The following is a 15858-nucleotide window of genomic DNA, read 5'->3' on the forward strand; positions in this document are numbered from 1 at the left end:
ATAATTTGCTTTTACTGATTGGCAAATCATTGGCTTTATCTATTTATGTGATCAAGGGAGGCAGATTACCATGAGCAATGTGCTGGCATAGGTTTTTAATTATTTCACAAATGATTGTTTTTTTCTCTTTATGTGACTCACCAAGTGAGTGAGTGAGTGCTTAAAGATACATCAGCAGCTAGTGCAGCTAGTCGCGTCAATCACCCTTTATAACAAAGCTTCACTATTAAAAACAAGTTGAGGACAATCCAATCCTTTCATACTGCCATAATCTATCTGTCATGCCATGACAGATTAACTATAGTAATATGTAGGAATCATGTCCTTAATGTCTTTAAGTGGTAAATAAGAATATTGTTATCATATCTGCAAGAAGGATTACAATGCCTATACTCTGGTTCTGTCGGGACTGAATCCACTGCTGACTCATGGGTGTCAGATGGTTAGATTGTGGGACCTGGCCACTGCACCCTCCATTGTAGGTTGTTTGCTCATGATATCGACCACATGTCAGGAATATGGCTGACTGCAGAGTAAAACAACGTTCATTTTCTTGTTCACTTCAATGTCTAATTATCTGCAAGCTTCTGGATTGGCATCCTCATGTTCTTTATTGAAATGCATCAGTTACCTCCCTTTGACACGACACACTATGTTTGCATGTTTGTAGCCGGACTACGCTCCTGATGATCCTCCAGAGAAACTTGTGTCTTCCCCTGTCCCCAAGAACCGCATGGCTGCCAAGTTTTCCAAACAAGGCCCTTCAGCCACATCAACTCCCATGCCAAAAGATCGGTTGATGGCGGTGGAATCTCAGATTGTGGAAACTGAACTCTCTACTGTAGCAGCATCACAGGTGAAAACAGACTAGGGTTTTTAATGGAGAACATTTGTCAGTTGTTTTTTATCTCAAGCAGGAGCTAGACATGTGATAATGAATGACATCCTGTAGATTATTGTCAATACTAAATGAGTATTATTCACTACATTCCACCATAATCCCTAAATACAGATAGTAGCTTACTGATGCCGTCACTATTTTAAATGAGGGAATCTCATGAAAGCCATGATCATTAAGAAGGAAACTGATTAGTACTCAGATCAGTCAGTGCTCACTTAATATCTCAGTAAAAGCTACGTTTTTTGCTGGTTTAACACATTCACAGTTTGTGGTATCTGTTAAACACATTACTTCAGTGTCATATGGTTTGCACAAAGTTTTGACTTGGAGTAGGGCTCATTTGACGTATTTGAGCTCTACATGGCCCCATTTAAAAATCCATTTTCATTAAACATGGATACATGCCACCATTACATTGTTTATAAGCCCAATTCAATCGCATGTGTTTATTCCTTGCAAAGTTCTATTCTGTGTATGGCGACATTAGCACTGATTTTGGTTCAGCCCTAGCATGTATTAATACTGTGTAGTGGAATCATTTTACCGTGAAGAGAGTAAGGACAAAGATCTTTATTGTGCTTAATTTCAAACACTGCTCTGTGTTATTTTCTGCCTTGTTAACTAAAGATTTAGGGGATAAGACAAGGACTGATCTATGTACTAATTATGTCATGATATTGCAGTGGGCTGACATGATAAAACTGGCATTCATTCGGGCCTCCACAAACCTTTTTACTCCCATGTGTCAGTTGTTTGATTTGCTGGATACTCAAATGTCACATTTACTCAAGTATCAGTTATTTGGTCATCAGTCAAAATCTTAACAAGTTTTTCCCTGGTTCTTCTGACAGCCGAAGCCAGCCGCACGGCGGAAGGTCCAGATGAACGTACCCTCCGTTTCTGTGTCGATGGAGGACCAGGAGCAGGAGACGATGATCCAAGATGCAGTTTCCCAGGCGGTCTCCGGCTTCTTGCCGGGAGTGTCTGAGTCCATCTCCTCCGTACAGGAGCAAACCGGAGGTGAGACTATCATTACATTACCTATTACCCTTGTGGTTGCTGACTATAGAACCATCATGTCGGTCTGGTTTAGCTGATTGAAATGATGCTATATGTCAAGAAGTTAAATCACATGTGTAAAACTTAGATCAATAGTGTGGCGCAGGTCCATGGCAGATTGTAGGCTGGTGTGTCTACGAGATGTCAGCAAACATACAAAATGATGAAATGTTTTGATTTTGTATAAATTACACCACCTTATTCCATTCACAATCACCAACCCTATTTTTAAAATAACCCTTCAGTTGGGAACGTCTTAAAGGGGAAAACAAGAACCAACGCAAAATTGATGGAGACAGGTGGATATAAAATTTGCTTGTTAGAGTAGATGGCATAGGGCAATCCCCTTTTGTCCTGAAAGTTTATTAAATGACCAGTGAAACTCTTGAGAACGGGTGAAATTGAAGTGTGCACCCCCCACCCCCCTGCTCAAGAGTGTGACACCCCCACACACACCCACACACCCCTTTCTCAAAAAGCTGTATCCGCCCCTGGATGGCATTATAATATGTCTTTCCAGACATGACATCATGTGACAGAGACATCCTACATTTCTGCCATGGATTAGACAATCTGCCACAGATTAGAGTCTGATAAGACCAGGGTGCTGTTGTACAAAACAACCTTAGCGCTAAGACTACCTTAAGTCTATGTTAAGGTATGGGAGTTACGATCACCTTAGCGCTAAGACTACCTTAAATCTATGTTAAGGTATGGGAGTTACAGTCACCTTAGCGCTAAGACTACCTTAAGTCTATGTTAAGGTATGGGAGTTACAGTCACCTTAGCGCTAAGACTACCTTAAGTCTATGTTAAGGTATGGGAGTTACAGTCACCTTAGCGCTAAGACTACCTTAAGTCTATGTTAAGGTATGGGAGCTACAGTCACCTTAGCGTTAAGATCGCTTTGTACAATGACACCCTGAATTCTAAATATGTTTCATCAAGAGAATTCACGTTTGTATCTGTACATCTCTAGTCCTCTGAGTCTGATATAATTCAGCCTGTTGTTGTGATCTATCATTTAGATGTAGAGTAACTTACCGGCATGCTGTGGAAGCTAGTGTTGGAATAGTTGACCAACTTCTGTATGCTAGCTGGTGTTGCCTGTGATGGTTGGAGCATGTAGATATTGTGCCAGGAGAGTTTGTGCTTGTAGTGTGTGGCTAGCAAACACTCTGGTCTTGAGCTTTCAGAATATCAAAAACACTCCATTGTCATTCTACCAACATTATTTGACCTGAAACACTTGTCAATGATGCTGTGATATTTCAGCATCTCTTGACTGTCACTTACAAAAAGTATCAACACCTTATTTGGTAGATAATTTAACATTTCAACCAAAATCTGTAAAAGTTTCTATTGACCTCTGCTATTTAACAAATTTGAAACAAGTAACAGGGTATCTAATATGTCCATTTTCTTGGACATTGAATGGATATCATCCAAAAGAGAAATTTTCAAAATCTGGTACTTGGGAAAAAAACAATTGTCATAATGTCCATCCTCTCTAGTTCAGTCTATGACTAGATTGTCTAATCTAATTTAAATCAGATCTTAGTTCTCGCTACTGTTTAAACAAATATTTGAGGACATCCATTAAAGTCACATCATAAGAACTTTTTGTCCAACCAATCAGAGCGTCGCTTACCAGATCGAAAAAGTGACAGTCTGATCGTGTTGAATGGGTCTTGAAAGGGATTTTGAGTGGGTAACATGGTATATTTCATTGTCTTTCTCTTGCTTCACCCAAATAAGCAGGTGAAATGAAAGAGACTTTCCATAGTCCTTAGGGAGTATTGCCGTACAGTCTGGGCAATCTATTAGACCGTCTAGAATTATTTTTTAATCAAGAACTTTGTCAAAATATTATTCAAAGCTTAGTCTGGAGTCGAAAACCATTTTGAAACTAGTGCTGTAAATGTAAAGCTCAAGAAAGCTGCTTTTTTGTGAGTAATTTCATTGGTCAGTCAAAGTTCGTTAAAGGTCATTCTGATATGACCAGGGCCTGCTTGCACAAAGCGATCTTAGCGCTACGATGATCGTAACTCTCATACTTATGTTTACAATTGTTGTAGCGCTGAGATCGCTTTGTGGAAGTGGATGCAGTAATGGATGACCTCAGATTCTTGTATCAGTGAGGCGCACTAAGATCTGATTTCCAAGATCTATTGATGAGCTGTCAGAACATCTCTACATAAATTTCATCCTTCTTTGAGTCCAGTTATTGAATGCTGAAGAAAATGCATCTGGTCCACAAACATTTGAATATTTGGGAAGTGTGAAGTTCTATGTTGATACTTAATGATATTACTAACAAGACTGTGTAACCATGGTAACAGAGGTAGAGTCTAGAGGTGGTGAGGAGGAGGAAGTGCCACCCACTGAGGTACCGGCACCCAGTGAGGAGGATCTTGAGAGTAAGTTAGGTGTTGTGTGTCGTGTAACTCTCTCTCCGCCAAGTCTCTCAACGCACATCCATTTTGAGGTGCTGTGTAATTTGACCTTGCATTCTGTGTAATTTGAACTTGCATTCTCTTTTGGAAATGAATAATCTCAAAAATGCTAAAAATGCATGTTGCATGATCTGTTAATACCCTTTCATCCTCAGAAACCAGGCAAACTTCATACAGGCTTGAACGGCCTTTAAGGTCCCTCTTGAAAAGCGTATTTCTTTTAGTGTAACCTTGAAAATAAGCAAATGCATGAAAGACCTTGTATTTGTACAAAATAACATATGTATTAAAAAGTTTGAGTGTGATTTATAGATTGGTCTGCCAAAGACCATGATTAATGTATTTTTTTATGGTGAAAATATTTTTCATTTTCGGTCTTACAACTAATGTATGTATTGACAGACAGGGGCTAATAACCCAGTTAAAAAGGCCTTCAAAATGACATGTGAAAACCATGAGAAATCTTGAAAAGTCCTTGAATGAAGTTGTTTTGTATCTGTACAAACCTTGCCAGCGAAGGTGACATTATAGGGAGGACCAGATAAAATAGTACTTTATTATCCAAAGAGACCATTACAATCTCTATATTCTGAGCAGAAAACTACCAACACTGAATATGCATCATGTTGAATACATCATGCAGAATTTCTGTTAATGTTATCAATTTTTGTTTGGAATATTGTTTTTTAAATGATACTAATTTTTAAAAATTGCGACCAGAATCTATGTTTTTGTTTCCAAGATATTCAGTTATCTAAAGTGTAAATGATCATGAAAAAGGCTCCACAGAATCCTAATTTCTTGGTATAATTTTTCTTTCCAAAATTTTAGACTAGTCACATTTAGGCACAGTTGACTCTAAGTTTTCATGACTGATATATATTATTAACTAGAACGATTTTAATATTTTTCATCTCTAAGCATATTAAAGACACATCTACTTCATCATCTTGATTTGTGTATACAATTATTACCATGGATACAGTTTCATTGTTAATGTCCACCGTGACCTGGTTTTTGAGGATGTATCATCTGCATGATAAAATGATACCCTGTGTGTGAAACCTGTTTGAATATAGTTCCTAATGTTTGTGTTTCAGGATTACTTTGAATTCTTAAATCCTAGTGATACCTTCAAAGACATTGCTGTGCTGTGATGATGCTTTTAATGCTTAACATTCACTTGATATGGGATACTAGCTGTTATCTATGATGATATTTTGTATAACTAATAAGCTCTAAAGTTACGTCCCTTCACGTCTTATAGTCCCCCTAGACTCACAGGATCATCGTGGAGGTCATGTGACCACAGAGGATGACACCGAGGGGGAGGAGCTTCAGCCGAAACCCTCCCCCTCCCCCCGTAATCGTCACATGATGATTGAATCGGGGTCGGAGGAAGGTAACCAACTGTAGCTGCTTACGTCCCCAGCTTGAGTTAGCAGAAGTCTCATAGTTATCTGCACGCTCAGCCCGTACTCCACCCTCGACTATCCAGGGTATTATCATCATTCTACATTGATTATTATCCACATTGATTATTATCCTGGACCCATTTGCAACTAAAGCGTTTTACCAAAGTATCTTCCCAATATCCATCTTAGTACAAAATGCATCCAGCTAATAAGGACAAATAAAAAAAATGTTGTGGTTCCGATTACACCTCTTTAAGGTAGGATTTTTTACATTTATGTTTTACAAACTAATAACACATTTATCAAAGTGTAGATTGTTTATTCAATCAAGTAAAGCATGTCTTTTCAAACACACATCATGTTGACTTTCAATCAAGCTTTCGGACATCATGTTGACTTTCTCTATCAGAATGACCGATGTCTCTCGGTGCTGGGAACAAACAATGGCATCTGATAGCTTATTTTATTCATATCGCTTAAAAAAAATAGGGTCGGCACCAGAATTCAAGGGTCGGTTTGGTAATCGGAACCACAACATTTTTTTTTTAAGGCCTAAGAGGTTTTTAACAGGATGGTTGTTTTTAGTTGCCTTTCAAATTAAACTCAGTATGTAGCTATGGTAATGAATGGGGCCAGGTATCTATCATGATAGAATGAAGGTAATACATGGATTACTGAGGTTTCACACTCTGCACTCGACCTATAGTTCCCTAGGTCTTTGTCCTTACATTCACCATTACAGAGTTTTATTTCAGGTTCTCTCAGATTTCAGTGTTCATTGTAGTTTCATCTGGTTTAGTTTGATATAGGTATTGTGTACAGAGAAGATGCTATCAAAATGGGAAACATGTTTGATCAAATGTAATCAGTTTTCACATCTTATTAACAGAATTTTTATACCTTAGTTATTTTTCATCTGTCATTCTTTTGCAGTTTTTAGAATGATTGAATTAAATAAATTGTTTCCCATTTTGCATAACTTCTCAATGCATTATTTTTTGCAAAGCTGAAGCTGACTGGCTGACTTTGGTTCAGGTTTCGAAATTAATTGGAATATTTCCATCTTTGAATTTGTGTTGATTCCTGAAAACAGAGCACAACAAATTTCTGCTCTGGCACCAGATAAACTCAACTGTTGACATTTTTATGTTGCCACATGGTTTTGAAAATTATATTTCTAACCCTGAAATTTTTATTAGGCGATGTCAGGTATACCAATATGACCAGTTCAGCAATATTGTTATTGGGTCCAATATTTTTCATTTGAAATAAGCGTTAATCCTACATCCATCAAGTAGTTGAGTACCCTACTCATTCACAACATTTTTAATGTTTATCTGATTTGTACCTTATATATATCACTTTAGTTTTGTTCTTCCTCCATTGCTTTTGAAGAAGAATGGGGGGTAGTTATATTCATGCTGAGTCATGAATTTTTTCTTTTCTATTTTATTTTTCAGATTATTTCTTCTCTTTCTTGACAATGACATAAATATATCATATTTCACTTATCATTTGCACTGCAGTATATTATTTCAAAGATATCATCTACACACTACTATTGATATCTGATGGTTAAAGTCAGATTATGTTGAGCATCATATCTTCATTCTTGGTGTGATTCCCCACATGGGTACAATGTGTGAAGCCCATTTCTGGTGTCCCCCTGCCGTGATATTGCTGGAATAATGCTAAAAGCGGCATAAAACCATACTCACTCACTCACTCATTCTTGGTGTTGTCACTTTTGTAAAATTTACCTCAGGTCAGACTTTTTTAAATATTTGTGTATCAATCTGCCAATTCCCACATGAAATGTGAAAATACAATTTAGAAAATGAAAAGCTGAGGGTTTTCATACCAATAACCATGAATTATAAAAATGTGTATAAGAAAATATATAATTTCAACTTTATTAATATTCAAGCTCTAAACAGGGCAGTCTATGACAAATTGCAAGAGTAAATTAGAAAAGAAAAAAGTTGTATTTTTCTGACCTGCAGAACTGAATTTTGGGGCCAAAATTAGAAATATTCAAAAAGCAAGTTAAAGCTCTGGCCTCAAATTGTTGAGAAGTAAGTTCATTTTCTCTGTCTCGGGCTTCTTTTATTAACATCCAGGGACTAGATCAATCGGAGGATATGAGCCTTCTATAAGGTTAACTCAGGAATTAGTTTGTGACTAGTACTTGTGTCAAGCTGTGTTATAGATGAATTTTATATCATACAAATTCAAGTCTCTGTGATATCTGTATTTGTGAGTGTTACCATGGCAAATTGCCATGAATGATTCTGTGAATTGCCTGTGAATCTCACGAACTAATTCCTCTAATATCAGCATCATGCATTGATCTGTATTGATGAAAGAAAGAGGGAAAGGGGAGAAATCACCTCCATATCAATAAGCTATTTGTCTCTGATGACGTCAGTGTAAACTCCTGTTTTAGGCACTCGAAAGCCCGTCCCCAGACCCAAGGCACGGACACAATTATCCCGAAGTGGTAGGAAGCATGTGCACGCAGGCCCACCTGTAGTCAATATGTTATAAACGTGGGCATGAATAACACTTCATGTGCTGCGCTAGCACCTGGATGTCCTACATAATGTAACTGACATCGCGTCAATCAGCTGTCAATCAGCTGAAAATCAAGCCTCAGAGCATCAGCTGTGTACATATTTCATCATGTTCATTGCCATCATTGTTTATTGATTGGTTTAGATTTCAATATGGCGGCGTAGTCTTTTCTAAAATTCAGGAACCTCCAATTTTATCTCACCTGGGTAGATGATCTTGTGTCATGGAATGCATGTCAAGAATCTGCAATTCAGACTGGTCACTTCATTCAGTGGCATTTCAGAAGCTGGGAAGTACAAAACAGACAAATTTATGGATAACAACTTCTTTATTACGAGAGTGCGATGGTTTGATACAGATTCTTGTATCATTGTCAAGCAGGAATTTTGTCTATTTCAGACTGGTCATATAAAAATTTATTAAAGTGGTTGCTATGTCAATATTTCATCTATCATGTTTGACAGCACAAATCCTTTCAAATTGCTCACCAGATATTTTTTACAGTTACACAGATATGAAGCTAAATGTATCTGTCTTTTTACTTAAACTACTGTATTTTGATGTCAAACCAGTACTCTTAAGTTTCAACCAAAAGCATTAGAATAGCCAAATATTTATGAATGCAAAGTGATGGTCAGTGTTGCATGGACAGCAGAATATTCTGTATATAAAATGTCATAAGGACCTTGTTATTAATATGTTTGTGCTGACAAAACTATCTGAATTAGCTGCATTTGTTGACATGCACATGGTCAAGTTTCCAGGTGAGCTCCGTAGGTAAGGGTTCCCTCCCCCCAATCTTCACTCATTTTTTCGTCATGATCAGACTTCGGAAAAGGTTTCACAAAAGTGTATAAGTGTATCCTGTAGAAAAGCCAACCCCCTTCTTCAGACTGCTTTTTGGGGGTCCTCAAAATAAATATGCAGTAATTGCAAGCGTTCTATTGAACAAAACAGTTCAACATGGTTTGAAACATGTTTGATTCAAACCACTGTCAACTCTAACATCAAGTAAAAAAAGTGAAAACAATTGACTGCAAATATTTTTGTTACAATGACTCTTTTCAAAATCTCAGGATTTTTTTGTTTTGATAAACAAAGAATGGCATGAAATGATGTTAACATGTATAAGTTAAGTGTGTTAACTGTTATGTGCAAGTTAATACTGCATGTTCAGTGCTTGTAAAAACAGCTTTGTACCTGTTATACACTATATATGTGTTTATTCATTGGGAAGTTGGTATGTGTAATAGATCTCAGCTGGCAATAACCCCGTACAGCCATAGCTTCAAGGATACGGCTAATCTCGACATTGCAGATATTGTGGTGAAGGGGATGTGTTGAAATATATGTACTTTGTTATAGTAATCAAATATTCATTTTGTAGCTTTGGTGTTTCGGTCATGGTCTGTGATGCAACTTGCAATCTGTCAGCTAAGCCACTTGTAGTAAGCCTGTGTCTAGTAAATTTCTGTTCATTTTAGTGAGCTCAGCTAATTATTGCCCATATTATAATAAGGGCATTTGTTATGCGCTGAATTCCGCATCACGGAGGGGCACACACAAATCACTACAATCTGATAATTATTATCCCGGATAACCCAAGCTGCCTGTGATGCACTAGATGGTTAATAGTGACATGGCTTATCCCACCGGGTACCCATTTTCTGCTGGATGAACAGAAGCAAGTTTGAACAAACTCACTGGCCTAAGGTGAGACCACATGTATCACATGTGCTTTGTTGTGGGGCAGGACTGTTAACTGAGACACTTGTAGGAGACCTGTGTCTAGTAAATTTCTATTAGGTTTAGGAAGCTTAGCTAGTTTTGCCCATATAATAACAAACAAAAATGAAATAATGTCAAGGAGAAGTGCTGGCAAGCAGACAAGTGTGTCGTGCAGGCTGAACTAGGCACTGGATCATGCTTACAATATCAATCTGACACTGGGTGCAGAATAGGTCAATAGGTCAACATCATAGTGCATAAATATTACTGAGCCTGACTTTAGACAAAAACAAATATGTGTTCAGAACTTTTCAGAATACTAGTATGTGCCAAATACATTTGACACTGCTGATCTGAACTTGGCTCTTAGCATAATAATCACCACATACAAGTGTTAATATGTCAACGTCTATTTACCAGTACTGAACTTACTACTTCAAGCAGAAATTGACTACACTCTGGCTTTGAACAAGTGGCTGGTCACAGACTGCTTTGAAATGTTGCAGGACAAGTTGCAACCCCATGGTTCAATATCTTTCCAGATGAGGTTGTTTCCTTCGTTAATGATTTTGTTTTCGTCAATAAAATTAAACATCTGTTCCTAATACACATCATCAAGCTCACTTCATCCATCATCATCCAATATATGTATGTCTCCTGTCTGGTCAAGGGATGCCCGATTCTCTTCCCACAGAGGCACTTGTCATATCTTCTCTGTATATACCTCTGTTCTAATGGCCCTTTCATGGAGTGTTCAGGATTCGTGATTGGTTGCAATCAGATTTAGTTGTGCAATCAGCTACGCTGTTTCAATAGTGATCATTTGCAAAGCCTCGGTAATTTCCTGTATGCTTCGAGAAAACTAGAACCTCCTCCCATGCGCGATGCGCAAACATTTCTTCTAGACAGAACTCAGTCATGAAATGGCTGATCAATGGCGTCTCCATTGCCTCTCGTTGACAACAGACAAGCTAGCCATTAAATGTCTTCTGTGTAACATCAACACAAGTCCCCGGCAGAGGAAGGATATTTGTGGCCCCATATTTGCCTGCATTAGTCAAGTTGGATCTAAGTCGATGTAAAACGTGTTCTGATTGGATAGAAAGAAGGGAGATAATTTGTGTTGCGATTTTTTTTGCGGCTAGGGGATTTTACAAAAACAGGAAATATGGCCGTATTAGAACAGAGGTTCGTCGGAAGATATGACAAATAACCTCTGTGGGAAGAGAACAGGGGATGCCCAGCTGCTGGTGATATAGGAACACCCTACACAACGTGGCATTAGCTTACCACTGACACTGCTGTGTTGACTGTCTACAACAATCAGTGTATAGCTTCATGTAAAGTATTGTATGAATATTGTCTCTGGTAACATTACTAACCGTACATATGACAACGCTCTTGTATTCAATCACCTTTTGTATATATATTGACTGTTTGCTTTGAGTAGCTGTTCACTAACTGTACTAATGAGAAGATTATAACACAAGATGTCGGCACTAGAACAATAACATTGCTCTGATGTCTTCAGTTTTGTGTACCTTTCTTTGCAGATGGAGATCGGTGTAATGAAATTGAGTTAAATAAAGGAATGTTAAGTTTTAAAATGTAAAATAGATAATATGTTGTTGGTGTGAACAAACACCATTTCTGAAACATATTAATTGAACTGATATATGGTAACATACTAAAGTAAATGGCTATTGATATCTGTAATAAATGAAAGCTCTTTTTAAGAGCTGATATTTAAAAGTATTGATATTTATTTATAATAACAGTAATGAACATATTCAATAGGACTTATATCCACACCCTACAGTGTGCAAAACACTACAATAGTGATATTGTGTTTAATATCTTGAGGTTGACTGTCGCTACAAACTATTTGGTTTCTTTCAGATTCCAAAGCTGGAGAGGTAACTCCTAAGGTATGCACTTTTATTTTCTTGTGCTGCCTCTTGTCAATAAGCTTGCTAAGGTTAGATAAGAATTGTTACTCCTCTTCTAACCTGTGAAGATCTGGATTGAGATTGGTCTTCAGCAACCCATGCTTATCATTCGAGGCGACTAACGTAATCTTTTGGTCAGGCTCTGACTTGGTTGACACATGTCATAGTATCCCAGCTGCACAGTGCTCATAATGTTGATCACTGGATTGTCTGGTCCTTGGTTGACACATCATATAGCTGGAATATTGCTGAGTGCAGCGTTAAACAACCAAACCAAACTCCTCTTCTGAAAAAAAGGCATTGGTGTTAATGTGTCCAGAGTATTTGTCATAAAAGAAAGGAGATATATCATTATGTCATAAAATAGTTATTCACTGTTGATTGTATTTAGATTTCTCACTGCCAGAGTCTGTGTTTTCAGCCTTCGCCAAAGCCAATGGATGACACAATGTTTGAAGATGAAGGTCAGTAAGGTTGATTAGTGCCCTAATGATAGTTATAGATTCTGGGATGATTTGTACATTTGTATACGATATTCTCTCTGAAGCAAATCAGGCACCTTATGCTAAGTTACAGAGGAAAGCCAACTGCAAGCAGAGATTATGAGACGGGTAGCCATTAAGTATCATTTATCTTATGACTAGCAGTTTCAAAATGCATGTAATGTGTGAATAATCATTAGCTAGGTTTCAAAGTGAGTTGTAAGGTATCTGACATGCATGAGTTCTAAAATGTTTCTGACATACCCTAATGTTGCACCATTTTGCCATCAAATTGATGCATATTTTGTGTATTCTCAAGATCATACTTGAGCAGGAATATCACAGCACTAAGGTCATGAGTGAAGTCATCTGCTTACTACTCATATCTCATACCTATAAGATGGTTTCATGGTTTCATATCTGTGGATGTTCGACGTGATACTTTTGGAAAATATGTAAGTTTAGAAGACGGACTCAGTTTAGACTGGCTGAATGTGTATGAAATTCCCTGAGCAATTTATGTTTATTATGGTGGTAAGTTTTGGCATCACATGATTTTTCTGCAAATAAGTTGTGTGTGGAAAAGTAATTCCCTTGTGACCTTCCTCATGTCCTCATGTCTACCATCCATTTGGCATCTGTAGATGTCACATGCTGGTAGGATATTTTGAGGTAAGATACTGCTACATTTTGGTCCTCCTGAGAGGGTATGTAAGTCCCAAAACTTCCCAAGTCAGTTTAATCATAGAATATTTGTTTTATTATGGCTAAATATCAGTACAGTCGCCAGTGGCTGAAGGGATGGTATAAATCCAGCTAGGGTCCATGCAGGTAGCCAAAGTACTTTAAGTCCCCATGGTCCCTAGAGTGGTGATCTACCTTCAGTTGTTGGCGATCCTCAGCCTTATTTTATATCGTATTGTCCTAATTTGAATTCCTATTTTAGAGATATACGCTAGTTTCATTTCCTATTACTGTGATATACTAGTTGGTTTTACTGTCCTTCGTTGACAGATTTTTAAAATTGCACATTTGTCATGAACTTAACTGTCTTAAGTCACGATATGGCTGAAATACTGCCGCTGTGACTATAAACTTTAACTCACTCACTCACTTACTACATTTTGGTCACTTTTATCAATATGGGTGAATTAGTTGACCATTTGTCTGAGGCACTGCAGTTGTGTCCCTTGGATTTGGATACACTAGAAAAATTATAAATTTTTTTTTTATTCTTGGGTAACTCGATAATGTGGTATGAATGTGGTGGCGTGTGGTCCTGTGCACAAATCTCAGGTCACAGATCGGTGACGTTAAGCATGTCGAGCTCGGAGAGTCCTTGGATGGGTGACTGTGTTGACTCCTAAGAGATTCTAGGACTTCAGTCCTGCCCCACAACGAAGCACATGTGATGCATGTGGTCTCACCTTAGGCAAGTGAGTTTGTTCAAAATTGCCTCTGTTCACCCAGCAGGAAAGTGGGTACCCATTGGATAAAGTCATGTGACTATAACCTTCTAGCGCCTAACAGGCAGCTTGGATTATCTGGGGTAATAATGTGTGGTGTTATTGATTGTAAGCACTGTGAGCATACCTAGTGTGGAGTTAGGGCAATATAAATTATTATTAATGCCCCATGCCTCTGCTCGAACATTTTATTTTTTTTTAAATTTGGTAAACATTTTAAGCACCTGTCACTTTGGTCTGTCCTCCCACATTCAGCTGACATGCTGTTATATAATGGGAACAGTGTTGATTCCACATGGCATTAAAACCATCGGACTCATTAATACAGAGTAAGTTTTGTCTTTGCCTGCAACTGTACGTCTTCTCCATTTTCTTTCTGTGTCACGTCTGCTTCTAATTACTCATGTTCTTGGCCAAAAGAATTTCCTTGACCATTGTAAACACTCCTGCATTGGAAATATGTGTCGACAGGTTCAATTGATGAAGAGATCACGGAAGAACTGGAGAGTCAGGGCAACACACTGACAGAAACACAGCCCGAGGTACACTCCTCGCCACCATCAGAGAAGGTGTCGGAGTCGGAGTCCGAGCCAATAAAGATAGAGTCAGACAGTGAAGGGCTTGTGATGATGAAGTCACTGCCATCCAAGAGGAAAATCAGAGCCTCCAAACCAGTAAGTACCCTACCATTGATACTGTGACACCATATTGAAACCATGATAAACAGCTTGAACAGTTAGTACCATATTGAAACCATGATACACGGCTTGAACAGTGAGTATCATATTGAAACCATGATAGACAGCTTGAAGAGTGAGTACCCTACCATTGACAGAGATGCCAACCTCTATGATTTTATTGTAGTCTCTACGAATTTTAGCCTCAAACTACGCCAATAAGATTGCACAAGAAATTCTACGAAAATTTGGAGATATAGACAAAAACATATATTTTTGTCGATTAAGTCCATTTTCGCCAAAAAGAGACGACAAGAAGAAATGTAATGCTGTTAATTTGGAAATCTGTTATTGGAGGTATGTGAAATTAAAGCTTCACTCTTGATTAGTGTCATATTTATCTTTCTCAGAATCCATCATGATTTTAAGTATTTAGTTGACTACTAATTTGATGGTCAAACTTCTAAGTTTGATCCTTGAAACTACTATTTGCAACACTTTGGGGTTAGCATCTCTGTATTGATACCGTGATAGATGGCTTGAACAGTGACGTACCGACCTTAGATACCTTGATAGATTGATACCGTGATAGATGGCTTGAACAGTGACTTACCGACCTTAGATACCTTGATAGATTGATACCGTGATAGATGGCTTGAACAGTGACTTACCCACCTTAGATACCTTGATAGATTGATACCGTGATAGATGGCTTGAACAGTGACTTACCAACCTTAGATACGCTTGATAGATTGATACCGTGATAGATGGCTTGAATAGTGACTTACCCACCTTAGATACCTTGATAGATTGATACCATGATAGATGGCTTGAACAGTGACTTACCCACCTTAGATACCTTGATAGATTGATACCGTGATAGATGGCTTGAATAGTGACTAACCAGCCTTAGATACCTTGATAAATTGATACTGTGATAGATGGCTTGAATAGTGACTTACCAACCTTAGATACCTTGATAGATTGATACCGTGATAGATGGCTTGAACAGTGACTTACCAACCTTAGATACCTTGATAGATTGATACCGTGATAGATGGCTTGAACAGTGACTTACCCACCTTAGATACCTTGATAGATTGATACCATGATAGATGGCTTGAACAGTGATTTACCAAACTTAGATACCT

At 37.9% G+C, this 15858-nt stretch overlaps 1 protein-coding gene across 4 annotated transcripts in view; it reads left to right on the top strand.

Moving 5' to 3' along the window:
• The window catches only part of LOC124266344 (protein fantom-like), a 63536-nt gene that overhangs the window by 41376 nt on the left and 6302 nt on the right, over positions 1 to 15858 (top strand). Inside the window, exons 28-34 of one of the 4 annotated variants that reach the window (XM_046701147.1) lie at positions 671 to 856; positions 1753 to 1921; positions 4303 to 4380; positions 5684 to 5818; positions 12033 to 12061; positions 12504 to 12546; positions 14502 to 14704. In XM_046701147.1, the coding sequence (XP_046557103.1) occupies positions 671 to 856; positions 1753 to 1921; positions 4303 to 4380; positions 5684 to 5818; positions 12033 to 12061; positions 12504 to 12546; positions 14502 to 14704 (843 nt within the window). The remainder of the gene's footprint in view (positions 1 to 670; positions 857 to 1752; positions 1922 to 4302; positions 4381 to 5683; positions 5819 to 12032; positions 12062 to 12503; positions 12547 to 14501; positions 14705 to 15858) is intronic. The other 3 variants (XM_046701149.1, XM_046701148.1, XM_046701150.1) reach the window with 3 other exon arrangements.

The sequence above is a fragment of the Haliotis rubra genome, unplaced genomic scaffold (genome assembly GCF_003918875.1).
Source record: "Haliotis rubra isolate DU_JTF1 unplaced genomic scaffold, ASM391887v1 Scf125, whole genome shotgun sequence".
In the NCBI taxonomy this organism is placed as follows: domain Eukaryota; kingdom Metazoa; phylum Mollusca; class Gastropoda; order Lepetellida; family Haliotidae; genus Haliotis; species Haliotis rubra.